Genomic DNA, 16,228 nt, shown 5'->3' with positions numbered 1-16,228 from the left:
GTCACAAGTGCACCTGGAGGGGCGCCAGGGCTGGCGAGAGAGTCGGGGGCTCTCTAGCCCTGGGATCGTGCCACGGGCAGGTCGCCTTTCGCCAAATCCGTGGGGTGGGTGCCCCTAGGCCGTATGGTGCCACAAGCAGCTCCCCCACACCCCCACGGCAGGGCATTATGCAGGGAGTCTCGGCTGGCTGCGGGCCGTGCTAGGGTCTTGGAAATGCAGGAAATGATGTAACTAAAATTCAAGGTACTATGGGGTAACAGGGTTTGCTGTATTTAGCGCGGAGGTCCCGGACGTTTCCCCAGGGAAGGAGGACGGTCCGAGGGAAACAGCACGGTCAGACGTTAATGGGTATTGTCACCAGATCAGCAATCGAGTTGGGAACCAGGAGCGCCCAGTGCGGTGTTCCCAAGCCATCAAAGTAGCCAAGGGGGACCGGACGGCAAATCCGAGCGTCGTGGCTGCAGCCCTCCCCCAGAGCCCTGCGGGTGGAGGTGCGGGGGCATCGGGCTGCAGGGCAGCGGGGCTGGCCGAGCCCCCTCGCCGGCTGTAGAGGTGGGGGGAGCCAGAAACCTCCCAATCGCGACGCTCCCACTCGGAGATTGCTGTTGGTATTCACTTTAAAAAGAGGTTGAATGGGACTTTTTTCCTCTTTTTTTTCCCTCTTCTTTTTTTTTTTTTTCTTTTTTCTTTTTCTTTTTTTTTTTTTTTTTTTTTAGCTGAAGCTTTGTTGTGCTAAACTAGTTGGACGAGTTAGGGTGTCGCTGCTCCCGATTGCTCTGGCCAATGGAACCCGATCCACCCTGCTGTGCGTAAGAGCGCAATTAAGGATTTAACCAAGCCTATGCTGCGCCCCAGCCAGCAGTCTGCCGGAGACAGACACCGCGCCGCAGCCTCCTCCCCCAGACATGTCTGCTTAGACCCGAGCAGCCCCGCCGCCAGCCCCAGCCCGCCGCCGGCTCCGAGCTATGACAGGAGTATTTGACAGAAGGGTCCCCAACATCAGATCCGGCGACTTCCAAGCTCCTTTCCAGACGGCTGCAGCCATGCACCACCCGTCCCAGGAATCTCCCACTTTACCCGAGTCCTCCGCTACGGATTCCGACTACTACAGCCCGGCGGGGGGAGCCCCGCACGGCTACTGCTCGCCTACCTCGGCTTCCTACGGCAAAGCGCTCAACCCCTACCAGTATCAGTACCACGGCATGAACGGATCTGCCGGGAACTATCCTGCCAAAGCCTATGCAGACTACAGCTACGCCAGCCCCTACCACCAGTACAGCGGGGCTTACAACCGCGTCCAGAGCTCCGCCAGCCAGCCAGGTGAGGGCCGGGGGTGTGCGGAAACCTCCCGCGGCTTTGGGGGGTCTGGGGGAGTGCGCCTCGGCAGATCCCTGACCCGTGGACCACGGGGATACGGCTTTCCCTGAACTAGAAGGGAAACAAAAATTAAATAAATAAATAGGGTAAAAAAAAAAAAAAAGTTGGTGGGGGAAAAAAAAGTGGAGAACTTGTTTACTGGTCTACTTCTTTTGACCAGCCCGCATGATTTAAACTACAAATCGTAGGACTGGTGCTTTAGCGCTTCTGTCAGCTGCGCCGGGCCCCCATGGCTACCTCCCTCCTCCTTCCTCCCGCAGGAAGAGGGAGAAAATAGCCGAGCCTTGTTGCGTGTCTCAAACTCAGGTTCGCGGTGTTGAAGAAAGTTTCCTTCCCCCTGTGCTGGAGGGGCGGGGGAGGAGACTGGGAGGGGGAGACCAGCCGTGGCGGGGCTGCGAAGCCAGGGGGGGTTTTCACCAGAAAGCGTCGCGATTTTAGTGCTTTGCTTCTTTGTAACTTGCTGTAGGGAAAAAGAAAAAAAAGGGGGGAAAAAAGAAAGAAAAATAAAGAAAAGGGGGGGAAAAAGTCAGGGAGGAAAAAACCCAATCCCGTGGTAAAGCCAAGCGGCTGGGGCTTGGCTGGGACGAGTGCGGTCGCGGCGGCGCTTGGGGACACGCCGGCGGCGGCAGGGGGATGGCGCGGGCGTGCAGAGGAAGTGGTCGATGCCTTGGGTCCGACTTCGCTCCGGACAGAGCTCTTCCCAGAAGGGCCCCAACCATCCTCCCAGCGCCCGCGGTGGCCGCGCATGCCCTGCGCTCCCGCCCGCGCAGCGCTGCGCGCCCGGCAGGATGCCCAGGGCGGGCGTGGGAGGCGGAGGAGGAGGGTCGGGGGTGGCCGAGGCCGGTGTGGAGGGAGCGGGTTCCCCCCCCGTCTCACCGCGGGGAGCCGGCGGAGGCTGCGCGGGGCCGCCGCCCGGCTGCGGGAGCCCCGGGGGGAGCCGCAGGGGCCCGTCGGGCCGGCGCCGCTTCCCGGCCCGGCCCGGCCCGCGGGCGGGATGCCGCCCCGGCGGCGCAGGCTGCGCGGCGCGGAGTGGAGCCTGTCCCGAACTTAACGTCTGCGTCTCTCTCCCGCTCTTGCACCCGTGCAGAGAAGGAGGTGGCGGAACCCGAGGTGCGAATGGTGAACGGCAAACCAAAGAAAGTGCGCAAACCCCGGACTATTTATTCCAGCTTTCAGCTGGCAGCGTTGCAGAGGAGGTTTCAGAAGACCCAGTACCTCGCCCTGCCCGAGCGGGCCGAGCTGGCAGCCTCCCTGGGACTCACGCAAACACAGGTACCGCGAGCAGCTCTGCTCGGCCCGGAGCGGCCCGGTCCGTCGGGTCCAGAACCCGGGCCCACCCGGCGCGGCGGGAAGGGCTGGATCGGTCCCCACGGAGGGGCGGGAGGGCAGCGGGGCGCCGCAGCCGCGAAACACCGACTTGCCAGGCGGGCATTAATGGTGTCGCTTTCCCTCCCCACTCCTTTCCTCCCTTTTCCTCTCCTCTCGCCCCGCTCCCAGGTGAAAATCTGGTTTCAGAATAAAAGATCCAAGATCAAGAAGATCATGAAAAACGGGGAGATGCCTCCGGAGCACAGCCCCAGTTCCAGCGACCCCATGGCCTGCAACTCTCCACAGTCACCTGCGGTTTGGGAATCTCAGGGCTCGTCCCGCTCCCTCAGCCACCATGCCCACGCACACGCTCACCCTCCAAACTCCAACCCGTCCCCTGCATCCAGCTACCTGGAGAGCTCCACTTCTTGGTACCCCGCTGCCAACTCCATCAACTCCCACCTCCAACCCCACGGCTCCCTACAGCACCCGTTAGCGCTGGCCTCTGGGACGATTTATTAGAACCCGACCCTTATTATTTTATTAATTTTTTTGTTGTTCCTTGGACTCCTGTGTTTTACTGTTAAGGAATAATAACGAAAGGAATGCATATGGGGAATTTTTTAAAGGGAAAAGAAACAATCAAAAAGATTAAAATGTGTAAAGCTTGTGCATGTAACTTATTGCATTTCAAAGGAAACCCTTTTTTATACAATACGGACATTTTTTGGCTCAGCTGTGGACACTATCATTGGTGCCTTGAAATCTATGACCTCAACTTTTCCAGAGACTTTTTTCAATGTTATTTTAACCCTGTAAATAATTGTAGATAGAGGAATTAAACTGTATATTCTGAATAAAATAAAATTATTTCGACCAAGAGAAACGTTTCCAAATTACCCCTTCTTCTATTAATAAGAGGAAAAAAATAGAATACTAATTTGCTTGCAGAAAGAAAGTGAGGAAAGAGGATGGGAGCTGGGAGTTGTTCTGTTCCAGTATCCTGCAGTGCCACCACAGTCCGGGTGTGCTGGCAGGATCTGGCCCTTGCAGGTACCCACGGGCCAGCCGAGGGGCGGCGGTGCTCTCTCCCCGCCACGAAAGGGGCTCTGGCAAGACCGCGTACATCTTACTGCATAGTGCTTTAAGCTGAAGGGAAAGCTGCCCATCCTGATGCGAGAAAGCGAGTCTCTCGCCTTAAGCCGCCTTGAATCCATTCCTGAGAGCAATTAGCGTCGAGAGCTGCACACTCCACAGCCCATCAGTCGCCCGTGTGCGCTCGGCTAATTATACAAATTACGTTTCCGTCAAAGGGAGCCACTAAATATGAGAAAAGAATAAAATGAGGGCCCCGCTCCCCTCGCTCCTGCTAAAAGCCTGCAGCGGCTTCGACTGAAGGAGGAACGTTTCAGAGGTACTTTTATTGTTTTTGTTTTATTTCTACACGATTTAGGGAAAAAAACCCTTGCGCCAGAGCAGTCGCTAGGGCTGCTCAGCGCTGGAGGCATGGCTTGGGCGAGATGGCCGGAGCGCTGCCCACTGGCACGGAGCGTGGGCTCTCTTCCAGTAGAAGTCCTGGCCCTCGGGGACCCCCATCCTAGGGGGCAGTGGTAATTCACGGCCCTGAGGGGTACGGCGACAGCAGTGAATGTGCCAAAGGCGTCGCTGGAAGAATCCCCGAGATGAAAGATGCTCCTCTGGAAGCTGAGGCTGGCGGGGAGAGTGCTGGAAGGGGGGGAGACGAGGCCCAAAAAGACACGCTCCTGCCCTGAGGCGCACTTACCTATCTCCAGTCTTCCTCCCCGCTGCCCTCCCCCTCCTTTTTTCTCCTTCCTCTCCCGCCTGCCATGTTTTGTGCATGTGCGTGAGTGAGTGTGGTGTGCGCAGTTTTCTCCCCAAAGAAAGAAGCCGGGGATTGCTGTTTTGTAACAGGTTTGGGGGTTGGTAAATGTCTTGCAGTACAATAGACCAGTTTGTTCGGTTGTGCTCCCTGCACGCCGGGGAGGGTGCGGGTGTGCCGGAGGCAGGGTGGCGGGGGCCGCCGCCGGCTGCCCCCCCGCCCGCTGCCGGAGACCGGCCGCGCTGCCGCGGTGCCCCTCTGCTCCTCATCTCTTCCACCTTTCTCGTGACCGTCCCCTGCTCATTTAACTCGCAAGGTTTCAGGGACTTTCCGCGACTCTGAGGCTGACGAAAAGCTCGGCTCCATGTCTTCTGCTAACTTCCATCCTGTACAAAAAAATTTTTTAAAACTCGACCCTTTCATTTTCTTCCGCTCTTTTCCTCATTTTCCTTTAGACAAGCATTCAACTTGCAGTAAGATATTCTTCCCTCCCGGAGGTCACTTCCCTTTGCAGAAAGGTTTGGACACAAGAGGTGGAAGTCAATTTCCCAGGTGGGTCCACCCACCCCTTTCTTTGAGGAGCTGCTGAGGGGCTGTTAGGTCACAGTAACCTGCCGGGGCCGGGACGGCCCGGGCGGACAGCGCAGGAACAGCTCCGGGAAGGCAGAATGCCGGCAAGCAGCATGCCGGGCAGAGATGGGAATTCACACTGCGGCCACTGGACTAGGCATCGCTCGCCTCTCCAAGACAGCCGATTCAGCTCGGCTGGGTTTCCATGCCGATCCCTCTCCCTGCTTAATTTCTCCTCCTCCCAGAGCGGGTTGGTGTTGGGCAGGTCGGGAAAAAGCCTGGCATCCCTCTCCTATAGAGGATAAAAATGCCCTCGCCGGGGCTCCCCGTGCCGTAGCCCCGGCCTCGATGAACACTCAGAGTCTACGGCCGCCCGCCCCTAGGAGAGAGCCCCGGGCCGAGGAGGATGCTCCTGTCCCCTCTGTCCCCGCATACACAGGCAGGCACACCCCGATGCCTCTCCCCGCCTGGGTGCATCCCCTGGGCTCCGGCGGCGGCCGGAGGGAGCCTAGCTCGGCCAGGCCTCCCCCTTTGCTTTCCCGGGAAAAGGATGGCATGAACTGTCCTTTGTCTGATGCTGGGTTTGGGCTCGGCGGATTGCTGGCTCGGGGCTTTCCCCGCCCCTCCCCCTCTTCCCCTCCCTTCTGTTTTCCTGGCGGCCACTTCCATGTGGAGCCGGGGCAGTTCGGGGAGCCGAGAGGAGCCACATTCCTGTGGGTGCCGAGCGGCTCCAGGGCTCAGCCACAGGGCCTGACACACACACACATACAGACACATACACACAGACGCGCGCAGACACACAGACACACGCGCACAGAGCAGTCTGCAGCCCCCGCTCCTCCAGATCGAGCGCTCCGGACACTGCCTGCACCCCTGGGGCTCTCACACCCATATCACATCCACCCCTGGCTGCGCTGGCTCCCGGTTGGGATGCATACCTACATCTCCCACCGCCAGACACACACAGTGCCCGCCACCCCCACCTACGGTCGCGGGAGGAGCATCTTCCCGCTTCCGCCCGAGCCCCCGTCCCTGCTCGGGCATCTGCCCGCACCGCCCGCGGGCACAGCCTTCAGCCGGGAAGTGCTGCCTCCTCGCCAAACGCCTCGGTTTTCCTCCTGATCCTTCCCGGGGAAAGAAAAAACACACCCCCTCCAACCTGTCACCGCGGCAGGGCAGCCCGCTTATCAGGCGTTCCTGTCGCCTTCTCACTCCCCTCGGTCTCTCCTGTGCATTCGCTCCCCCGCGGCCGCGCTGCCTGCGCGGGCCTCCGCGCTCTGCCCGCTCCACCGCCGGCAGCGCTGTGTCCCCAGAGTGCATCCCACATGTGGCATCAATTAAAGATTTCTGCCACGCAATTTTGCGACTGACAGACTTTAGGTGTTTCGGTTGTGGATTACAGAAAGGAGATCTATTGCTTCAGGAAAATCGGGGCCCGGGTGGGGGTTGGGGGGGTGGTGTGGGAACCCCCTCTTCTTGCTTTCAGTCATTTAAGTGGTTGCTTGCCGTAACTCAATAACCTGTTTTATAGGTCAGATAAGAGCCATGAAAATAGGAAACGTGAAGTTTACATTAAGCCTGTATTTCTCTCTCTCCTTCTAGGGAGAATTTGTGTCGCATCAGTTAAATAGTTCTCTTTGTTCGGTGGCGTGTCTATTTATATGCGATTCAGGGAGGATAAACAATAGTTTTTCTGCCTAGAATACAGACCCGAAAAATCCTACTACGCACCCACACTCCTGCTGTCTGTGAGAGTACCTTTCACTGACACGACCTTCAAGGCCGAGGGTAAAACTCACGGCTCCCTCACATCCTTATTCACTTTCAGGTGAGGGCTCAGAGTGCCCTCCCCGGCCAGAACCTGTGCTGGATTGAGCATTTAGCAAAGTCAAGCTGGGGGTGGATTCTCAGTCCTCTTCCGCTGCCGCCTGCCCCTCGGCACTCCCGGGGAGGCTGTCTAAACCTCAGTCTGAGTTTTGCAGGATGCCTCAGCCAGCCTCTCCGGGCCGGATTCTGACCCGGCTTCGTGCTCTGCAGCGGCATCATCTGCCCGGTTGCTGAGCTGGCCCTCACATTCCAGGAGATCTTTACGGTCTCCTCGATACACACCTTATAGTGAGTTTTATAGAGCTTTCACCTCGCGCTGTCGCCTGAGCTTTCTTTCATTCTCCTGGTTTTTACTAATTCGCATGGAGAAAAAGGCGCAGAGTAAGGCTGCGGGCTGTCAGGAGCGGCTGCGGTCGGGAGAGGCCAGCAAGGGCTGGGGCGGCAGCTCTCCTGCCCATGGGGCCGGCCCCGGGCACTGCATCTTCTCATCTGGACCCTGCGGAGACTAACCGGAGACTAACCGGTCGGGCGGCAACCGCGCTTTGATGATTTAGGTCATTAAAAAATGAAGCGGGTTTGTGTATTTCGTGTCCAGGGTTAATAAAAGTTAATCAGGAGTCGAAAGCCAACTAGCCCAGTGAGTTAACCTCGCTAGCTGCAGGTAGTCCTGTTAGCTCTTTTGATTAATTAATTACAATCGAGTCGGTTCTGTGATAATTTCCCTAAGGACCCCTGAGGACCGGTCCAGCGGGTGCGCGGGAGCGCAAGAGGCCGCCGGCTCTGCAGCCCGCCGCGGAGTGCCCGGCGCCGGCGTCCCGCACCCCGCGCTGTCCTCCGCCCCGTTCCGAAGCTCCAGAGGCTTCTTGCCCGAAAGTGACGTTCAGTCACCTGAGAGGAGGCACAAGACAATGGCGACCCCTCTTTTAGGGATGGGTGGGGAGCTCAGGGATGCTTCGGGTGCCGGGGAGAGGCTGCCGGGAAGAGCTGAGCCGAGAGGCGGACTGATGCAAGGCGGGAGCCGAACCAGCAGTCCCTGACTGCACATCAGGCTCGCAGTCGTTGAGATTTGGACACGTAACGCTGCAGACCACTGATTTGCTATTTTCTTAATTCCCGCTCTTCTCATTCCCTATGAATCAAACAGTCTTTTGTCCTTCAGAGTTTGATTTGATCGCTACTGTTCACATTTCACTTTTGTATTTTTCCCTCCCTATACCATTACTCATTGAGTGCCCCGTGAAATTACAATCGTACATTTTCAACTCAGCAACCCATTTGCAGTGCAAAAATAGGGTCTAAATAATGGCTGAATTAGCCCTACTGGACAGTTTCAGATGTAACACTCTGTAATAATTATATTGCAGGCTGGATTAGGATGCTATTATCATAATCTGGACGTTTACAATTATCTGCAATTTGCAAAGATGCGCCAGGTCTTGATTACAGCAGGTTTTTTTTATCAAGCTAACCATCACTAAACAGTGACAGTAATAACAGCTAATTTTGCTGGCAATATAAGAGGTGCTGGGGTGTGCAAACAATTTCACACCTGGATGTGCTCACTCAACCAAGAATATAGAGAAAGAGCTTCTGCCCTGAGACTCAGAAAAATATTCTCCACTGCTTCTGTTCAGTACAGATTTCTAGACCCCGATCCTTGCTTAGCAGATTTTCAGAGGGGTAAGTTTTGGGGCTCGCTTGGGTTTGGGGTCGGTTTGTGACTGCTCCGCGCCTTGCCCGTCGAGGCACATTCCGTCTTTGCTCCCCCACATTCGCGGTCATTGTCGCGCAGGTGGTTTTACCTCCCCGGTCCGGACCCCGACAGAGAAGCGCCCCCTTTCCTCCGGTGCTGCCGGGGGCGGCGGGGCGGGGATGCGGCGGGAGCCCGGACGGGCTGCCGGAGGGGCGGCGCGGGACTCGGCGGCCGGCGGAGGAGCCTTGGGAGCCCCGGGCCAGCTCCGTGCCCGCAGCGGGGCGGCGGCAGCGCGCCTTCCCGCAGCTCTCCGCGGCCTCGGGGCGGTGCAGCCCGGCGGCGGGCGGGCGGTGGCGGAGCCGGCGCTGGCAGCCCGGCGGCGGCAGGTTTGGCGCTGGCTTGGGGAGCTGCCGCTGCTCCATCCATAGATGACGCTGTTTCACGAGAGTCTCCCGGGGCGGCTGCCGCACGAGTGGGAGCCGCTGCTGCCATTCGCTCCCACCCCGCTCCCGGCAAGGCCTACCTTTCCCACCTTCTCCCACGCTACTAAGCTAATGGGGCTTTTATTATTGTTGTTATCGTTTATTCGTTCTCTTGCTTGTTGCCTGGGCTTTTTCTGAGCTTGTTTGAGGAATCACTCGCGGGGGAGGAGGGCATGACACATCCAGAGGCTTTCCGCAGCAGCACCCACGCGCGGCGCGCAGGGGAGGACGAGCCCCCCGCAAGCCCACGAGAGGCAGCGAACCCCCCGCTCCCCGCCCCCCGGGCCGCGGGGGCGGACTGCGCGCCGCCATCCCCGCTGCGCGCATGCAGCGAAAGGGTTAATGCGCCTGCGGGGGCCGTGGGGGCCGGGACCCGCCGGGCCGGGCTCGGCTGGGCCGGGCTCAGCTGGGCCGGGCTCCCCGGGCTGCGGGACTCGCTCACCAGGGCATCCGCCGCCCTTCTGCGAGGCGAGGGGAGCCCGCACAGGGGCCGGCATGGGGGGGGGGGGGGGGTGTAAAGCGGGGTTTTCTGAAAGATGCACACAATGCTGTTGGTTTAAATGTATGGTAGCTTTCTCTCCAGTGCCATTTGAATAATTCAGTGAGCCCCACTACCAGCTGTACTTCTGAAGCCTCTTCCATTCTTTTCAGCATTATAATTTTGGTTAATTTTCAATTTTAGGCCCTACGTCTCTGCAATTTGTGTATGAATAACAGAATAATTTTCCTCTTTTGTTTCGCCTTTCCTGTTCCTGAATCTAAATAAAGATGGCTTTTTAGTATTAAAAGTGGAAGAAAATTACAGGTAATTATCTTTGACGGTAAAAACGCTGTAATCAGCGGGCTACATGAAAAATTACTCTAATTATGGCTGCATTTAAGAGAATGGAAAAAAACCTTCTTGTGGATAAAAACCTTAAATTGTCCCCAATGTCTGCTTCAAATTGGATGGCACTGCAGCTGGAGGCTTTGTTCAGAATTGATCCTGGGGAGCTCTGAACCCAAAGTTTCACAGTGGGAAGGGGAAAAAAAGAAAAGAAAACATTTTTCCTAATGTAACAATACGAATGGTAGAAAATGACAAGACTGATCGGTTTTAAAGCACTCTGAAGACTGACTGAGCGTGGAAGTTGCTCAAAAAAAACAAAAACAAACCAAAAAACACCCCCCCAAAAACTGGTATATTGGTAAGTAGTCTTTGCTTTGTGTCTAATTATAGTGACTGTCCTTTTGCACGACTGTATGTAGCTGTCATTATATGGAGCACTCTGAGGATCTCTATTGACTTCTGATAAATGGCTCAGTGGTTTCAAGGTTCATAATTTGAAGGATGCCCAGGTCTCTAGCCATTAATTCTCGCAGTATGGGGCACCCAGCTTGGATGAGGAAAAGGCTTTTCATTGTCAGTAGTTGCTGTGCTTTCCACAAGCCGGTGCGGCTGAAGCTGGCTGGACAGCGTGTTGTGTGCCTGGGCACCTCTCAGGGCTTTGCAAAACATTCCTCAGCTTGCATTGTCTGCTCTTTAAAACAAAGGAGGGCGCCTCCTTTCTTAATAATTTGGAGTCTCCAACCTTTGGGAAGAAAGACAGGGCTCTGAGCTTTGCCTCGGCGAGAATGCTCAGCTCAGCTAAGCAGCGGAGCAGTAAAATCGCAGCAGAAATGGCCGGGTGATTAGGAACTTCGTCTAGGCGTATCTTTGTGGACTCGATACCTCCTGTCTTTAAGTCTTAAAACCAACTAAACCATCCGCTACCCCACCCCAATTCATCTTTTCTTTCTTTGCTCGCGGATATATGCTTTGGTAGGGGTGTCTGTGCACTCAGGCAAGCTGGGCACAAGGATCCCTCTGCCCAGACTGATCTGGGGGGCAAGTCGGGGCAGGTGGGGATCCGCTAAGGTGAAGAGAAATAGGAGCCAGGCGGGCGTTTTGTGGCTTTTACTCTATATATGAAAGAAGACAAAAACATACAAAGTATATGTACAACTAAAATTCAACAATATATACAGAAAGGTTGCTCGGGGAAAGGTCCCTCTCGCTCAGTGGTTGAGGCTGCCGCCGGGCAGCGCTGAACCTTGCTTCCCCAGCCCGCGGCGGCGGGTCTGGCCGCGAATCTCTCGCTCTGTCTTTACTGCTCGTCTCCGGGAGACTGTCCGGCTGTGTGCGGGTGCGGGTCTGTGCGGATGAGGGGGCTCTTCGAGTGAGAGACGGTGGTTTCTTCTGAGCCGCAGCCCATTACATTTTGAGAAAGCATGCACGTTTTGCTTCGTGGTAATGTTCTAATCTTACAGTATATTTGCATTTTTCAACCAGTTCTCCTTTTTTCCCCCCAATCTTATTTTTTTAAAAAATTCACTTCTTCTGTCTTTTAATCCTTTCCCCAGTCCGGATTTGGTGAATAAAAATTAAGGAGCTTTGACTAGTCTCTCTTTCATCGTGTAATGTCTTTAGCTCATTAAACAAGTAAAAACGGCTGCCATGGTAGATTCAGGTTCTTGTGGGCAAAGTCTGTAAAAAGTTTGTTTTGACGTATACTCCACAGAGAAAGAGGCTGGTGCCTTGGAGTCCAAAGGAAAATATCCTAAAGAGAAGTGTCTTCTGTGCGCCAGAATGAAAATTGTGTCTTTCTGTTCAAGATCAATCGCTGAGGTTACTTAAAAAAAAAAAAAAATAAAGCCACTCTGTCTCTTTGCCGCATCTACAAGTTCACACAGAGCCTGTTAGCTGGCACGGCTTGGCAAAGCAGGGGAACTTCTTGCCATGTCGAGACGAGGCGTTCTTGGGAGATTATTTCTCTTGGACAATTCACATCATTTGTGGTCTCTGCATTGTGTCTTGATGTGGAGAAGAATACCAGTGAGAATAGCCAGGCATGTAGCTGTTTGGAGGCATATTGACTCCCTTGGCAGAGGCTGAAACGTCCCAGACTGGAGGCAGAGCTGGAGAGCGAGGGGAGAGGGCAGCGGAGCCGGGCAGAGGGTCGCTTTCGTGGGGGTTACTGCCCTGCTTCAGCAGCTTCTTGAATTTGGAGCGCTTGTTCTGAAACCAGATCTTCACCTGTAAACCGAAACGCATTAGATATTAGGCTGCCGTCAGCGCCCAGGGCACAGCAGGGAAGACCCGGGGGGCCAGGGGTCTAATCTGGAGAAAGTCCTGAGGGCACACGCCAGTCGGGTGTGGAGTTGGGGATGGGGAGAGGGGAAGGAGGGGTAGCTACGGCTGCTCTCGGGCTTCGGATGCAGCTGAAGAGAACAGGGGAGGCAGAACGGAGCTGGAAAGGGATGCAGGTTTTAACCTGGGACGTTGTTTTCCTCGGGCAGGCCAGATTATTATGGCTGAAACAGACTACATGCTCTGAGGTCTCCTGTTTTAGCGCCTCATTCAGAATTTTGGAGGTCATTTGATCATTCGGGCAAACTGTTGTCAAACATGGGCAATCATATGATTTTGTGCCAGGAGACATGAGCCAATAGACAAAGGGCATCTTACAAAGAAATCTCGCTTCTGAAATCCTCACGATCAGATCAAGCAGTCTACGCTGATGTGGCAGAGGAGGAGGCAGGAATGGAACCAGGATTGCGGCATTATATTAAAATGTATTATTAAGGAAAGAATAATTTTATTTTCTCTGTGAGTAATAGTATATCAGCATTGCTTTGGGTCTCATCCTGCTCCTAACCCAGCAGAACTCCCCAAGCGGGAGCCTGCACTTGATACGGTGTGCAAGGATCAGGCCCACTGGCAGATCAGAATTATTATAGAAATTGCATAGAGGTAAGACATGTATACAGAATATATTTTTTTAAATCAATCAAACAAAGAAAACAAATCCCCCACGAGCATTTGACCTCTCAAACTTTGCAATCATAATATTGGGGGATAAGCAGGGCTTCTCCTCTAGCTGCAAGATCAGGATCGGGCCCCTAAAAAAATCTGTGCATGCGAGAGAAAAAGGGAGACAACAGTGAGACAGAGCGTGTATGCTGAGGATACTAAAATCCCATTTGCAAAACCATCAGGCCCATTCCCATCATTAATGTTTGCTGAGTATTTAAAAATCGCTGTCTGGAAGACACTGTTACCAATTACATTGATAAAATCCTTAAGTTATTTGTTAAGCTCATAGATGCACATGATAACATTTTGCCTGAATTGATCCCATCTATCCATGCACTTCTCCACAAACCCCAGCCTGGTAAGCCTGTAATGCCTCATATGTCTTTCAAGCTTAAATTAGGAGAATGGCACAGCTACTCCAACCACACTTAACTATGGCTTAACCTGCCATAATTTTGTACACGGCTGTCTTTGATCTCCAGATCTATTATCACCTTCCGTACATTTTGCCCAAGGCTAACCACTGCATTTGCATTAGTCATCCAGGGTGAATTAACTATTGATTTAACAGGTATTTCTTAACGCGTTCCTGCTTCCCCTCTACCTATATACGTTGCTACGAGGCAGCTTCGCTTTTAGCTCTACCTCAGGCCCAGCGATTCCTTGCCTTTGTTTTGTTCTCCTTTTCACAGCTGGGCAATTGCATCTCGGTGCTGGAATTATCCGAAAATACAGGCAATTTTAAAACGATATGTGTGGCATCAAAAGGGAGCGCTTGCTCGCAGACGGCTGAGGGAAGGGCTCTCTCAGCTCCTTCTGCGGTAGCCCGATCTCTGTCGCGCATTAGGCGAGTCCTAGCACAGAGAGATGGGAACCGTGTGCGTTACCTTTTCTACCGTTCCCGACAGAGGCCAAAATGTTTAGGGAGCATCATACTTTGCTTGGCCTTTGTTGCTCGAGCAGGATTTCAGTGATTTGGGATTCCTAGTAATTACCTGTGTCTGGGTAAGTCCTAATGAAGCTGCCAGTTCAGCTCTCTCTGGGAGTGCCAGGTACTGAGTCTGCTGAAAGCGATGATTTAAAGCCTGGAGTTGTAGACTAGAGTAAATGGTTCGAGGCTTCCGAATCTTTTTCCCTTTTCCATTAAATCTGATTTCACCGTTTTCAATCACTGTGGTTTTTTGCTGATCTGCAAGCAAAACAACACAGCTGAAATATCGCCCTCCTTAGCTATTAAGCGCGGGTATTTTGGCTGCCACGACTCCTAAAAACGCCAAAGCCTGTCCCGACGCCTGTTCAACCCCACGGCGTAGGCACAGGCTGCGTCTCCTTACAGGCACGCGCGGCACAGGCTGCTGCTTGGGAGCTACCGGGAGGAAAAACAGCTGTCCGGGCATAGTGGGCACTCTCTCCTTCTTCCCAAGAAGAAAAAAAAATTAAAATACTTAAAAAAATTTAAAGAGCAACGCTGGCTTTGCGAAGGTATGCCTTGTTCCAGGGCCATCCAGGTTTTACTCGGCTAATTGACTTCGCGTCGCCAGTTTGGTGGTCAGTGAATCACCAGTCCGAGACTTTTAACAATGCTTTCTCCCCCCCCCCCTCCGCCCCCCTCCCGTGCCCCTCTGGATGGATATGTACGTCTTCCTGCAAAAAAAGAAATACATAAATCAGACGGCCCCGGAGCGGAATGCGACCCGCTCGCCTGGAAACTTTCACTCCTCAGGTGTTAGCAGGAATTTTGCCTAAAGCCGGTCCCGCCGTAACAAAGGAGCGCCGAGTGCAGCCCCTTGCCGCCGGCCGCGGGGCGAGCGGGGAAGGCGCCGGTGCGCAGCGCCGCGGTACCGCCAGCAGCCGCCGCTGGCGCGGAGGCACCGCGGGGCCCCGCCGCCGGTACCGCGGCAGTAGGCCCGCGGAGGGGCCGCGGAGACAGGCGGCACCCCGTTTTCTCTCCCCGCCGTCCCGCACACCCAGGGCCGGCGCCTGCCTCGGCGGGAGCGGGGGGCACGGCGCGGGTGGTTATGCAGGTGCCCGGAGGGGGGGCCGGGAAGAGGCCCGGGGATGGAGGGAGCGGGGGGAGAATCTGGCAGCGGGTTCGGGAAGCGGTGCCGGCTCACCTGCATCGTCCGCCCGCGTCTGGCTGGCCGCGCTGCTGTTGTGGTAGGACTGGAGGTAAGGGCTGTGCTGCGAGTGGCTCACGTAGGGGTAGGCGGCCAGCGAGCGGTGGTTGTAGGAGCCGGCGCTGCCGGAGTAGGGCGAGCTGTGGTGGTGATGCTGGTGGTGCGGGTGCGAGCCGGCGGCGGAGTGCAGGCAGTGCAGCGGGTAGTGGGCTCCGGCCATTGCCGGCGAGCTCTGCTGGGAGTGGGGCGGCGGCGGCGGCTGCGGCGGCGGCGGCTGCTGTTGCCCGAACTCCATGAAGGCGGATTTGGAGGAGTCTTGCGCGTCCAGCCCGTCAGCCATCGTAGTCATGGTCATCATCAAAGTTTGGGAGGGAGAGCGCGGTGCTCCCCGGCTCGCCCCCCGCGCTCTGCCTCCTCTCTGCCCAGCCACCGCCGCTCCCCTTACCCGCCGCGGCACCGCTGGAGAGGCGGCGGTGATTTAATTTAATTTCTTTTCTTTTTTTTTTTTTTTTTTTTTCTTTTCCGCCTTTTTTTTTTTCCTTCCCCCCCTCCTCTCCAAGGAGCCGTTGTGCGAGGGGCCTCGTTCACTGAGGGAGGGGAGGAAGGGGAGGGCGGTGTGCGGGGTGTGTGAAGGGGGAGGGCGGGCTACTCCCGCCGCTTTTTTGCGCCGCTCTTTTCCTTCATCCCCCCGGCGCGTGGGGTGGGTGTTGTTTTTTTTTTTTTTCCTCTTGTTTTTTTTTTTTTTTTTTTTTTTTTCTTTCCCGGGGGGTGTGTGTGGAGGGTGGGGGCAGTTGAAGGTGGGAGCCGGGAAAGTTGGGGCTCCGGCGCTCCGACTTGAAGGGCAGGGACGCGCACGAGTCGAATGGTTCGTCTCCGGAGGGCAGCGCCTCCCTCATTGGTCACTCGGCCCCCTGACGTCATAGCCGGCAGCGCGCGCGCTGCCCGCGCCCGCCCCCCTTGTCCCCCCCCCCCACACCCGCGCGCGTTGCGCGCCCCGCGCGCGGGTGGGGAAAAGGGGAGAGTCTGTCCCCATCCCCCCCTCGCCCCCTTCCCCCCAAAATCACGCATTCCCCCACCGCACGACTCCCTCCATCCCCCTCCCCCCCCGCCTCCTTGCGCGGTATTTTCGCTGCGGCGAAGCGACGCGCAGCGCATTTTTCCCCGCTGAACGCAGCAGCA

At 55.7% G+C, this 16,228-nt stretch overlaps 3 protein-coding genes and 1 long non-coding RNA gene across 8 annotated transcripts in view; 2 read left to right on the top strand and 2 right to left on the bottom strand.

Moving 5' to 3' along the window:
• Window positions 1–720: 720 nt before the first annotated feature.
• DLX5 (distal-less homeobox 5) lies at window positions 721–3,571 on the top strand. Its single transcript, XM_014878482.2, has 3 exons — window positions 721–1,320; window positions 2,465–2,649; window positions 2,875–3,571. The coding sequence occupies exons 1-3, from the start codon at window positions 966–968 to the stop codon at window positions 3,205–3,207; spliced, it is 873 nt and encodes a 290-aa protein (XP_014733968.1). The 5' UTR covers window positions 721–965; the 3' UTR covers window positions 3,208–3,571.
• A 529-nt stretch (window positions 3,572–4,100) lies between these two features.
• LOC148225116 (uncharacterized) lies at window positions 4,101–6,393 on the bottom strand. The gene is made up of 2 exons (XR_015802590.1): window positions 6,255–6,393; window positions 4,101–4,911 (listed from the first exon to the last, which is right to left on the bottom strand). It is a non-coding gene; the product is annotated as an uncharacterized LOC148225116 (long non-coding RNA).
• Window positions 6,394–8,089: 1,696 nt separating this feature from the next.
• The window catches only part of LOC148225113 (uncharacterized), a 119,569-nt gene continuing 111,430 nt past the window's right edge, over window positions 8,090–16,228 (top strand). Inside the window, exons 1-2 of one of the 5 annotated variants that reach the window (XR_015802566.1) lie at window positions 8,126–8,602; window positions 9,780–10,284. The gene's annotated coding sequence lies outside the window, so the exon portion shown is untranslated. Of the gene's footprint in view, window positions 8,603–9,605; window positions 10,285–16,228 lie in introns of those variants that run through there. The other 4 variants (XR_015802569.1, XR_015802568.1, XR_015802552.1 and 1 more) reach the window with 4 other exon arrangements.
• Window positions 11,019–15,651, bottom strand: DLX6 (distal-less homeobox 6). Its single transcript, XM_014878481.2, has 3 exons — window positions 15,047–15,651; window positions 13,928–14,121; window positions 11,019–12,152 (listed from the first exon to the last, which is right to left on the bottom strand). The coding sequence occupies exons 1-3, from the start codon at window positions 15,405–15,407 to the stop codon at window positions 11,901–11,903; spliced, it is 807 nt and encodes a 268-aa protein (XP_014733967.1). The 5' UTR covers window positions 15,408–15,651; the 3' UTR covers window positions 11,019–11,900.

The sequence above is a fragment of the Sturnus vulgaris genome, chromosome 1 (assembly GCF_052056855.1).
Source record: "Sturnus vulgaris isolate bStuVul1 chromosome 1, bStuVul1.hap1, whole genome shotgun sequence".
NCBI lineage: Eukaryota > Metazoa > Chordata > Aves > Passeriformes > Sturnidae > Sturnus > Sturnus vulgaris.
This window is presented reverse-complemented; position numbering and strand designations above follow the sequence as displayed.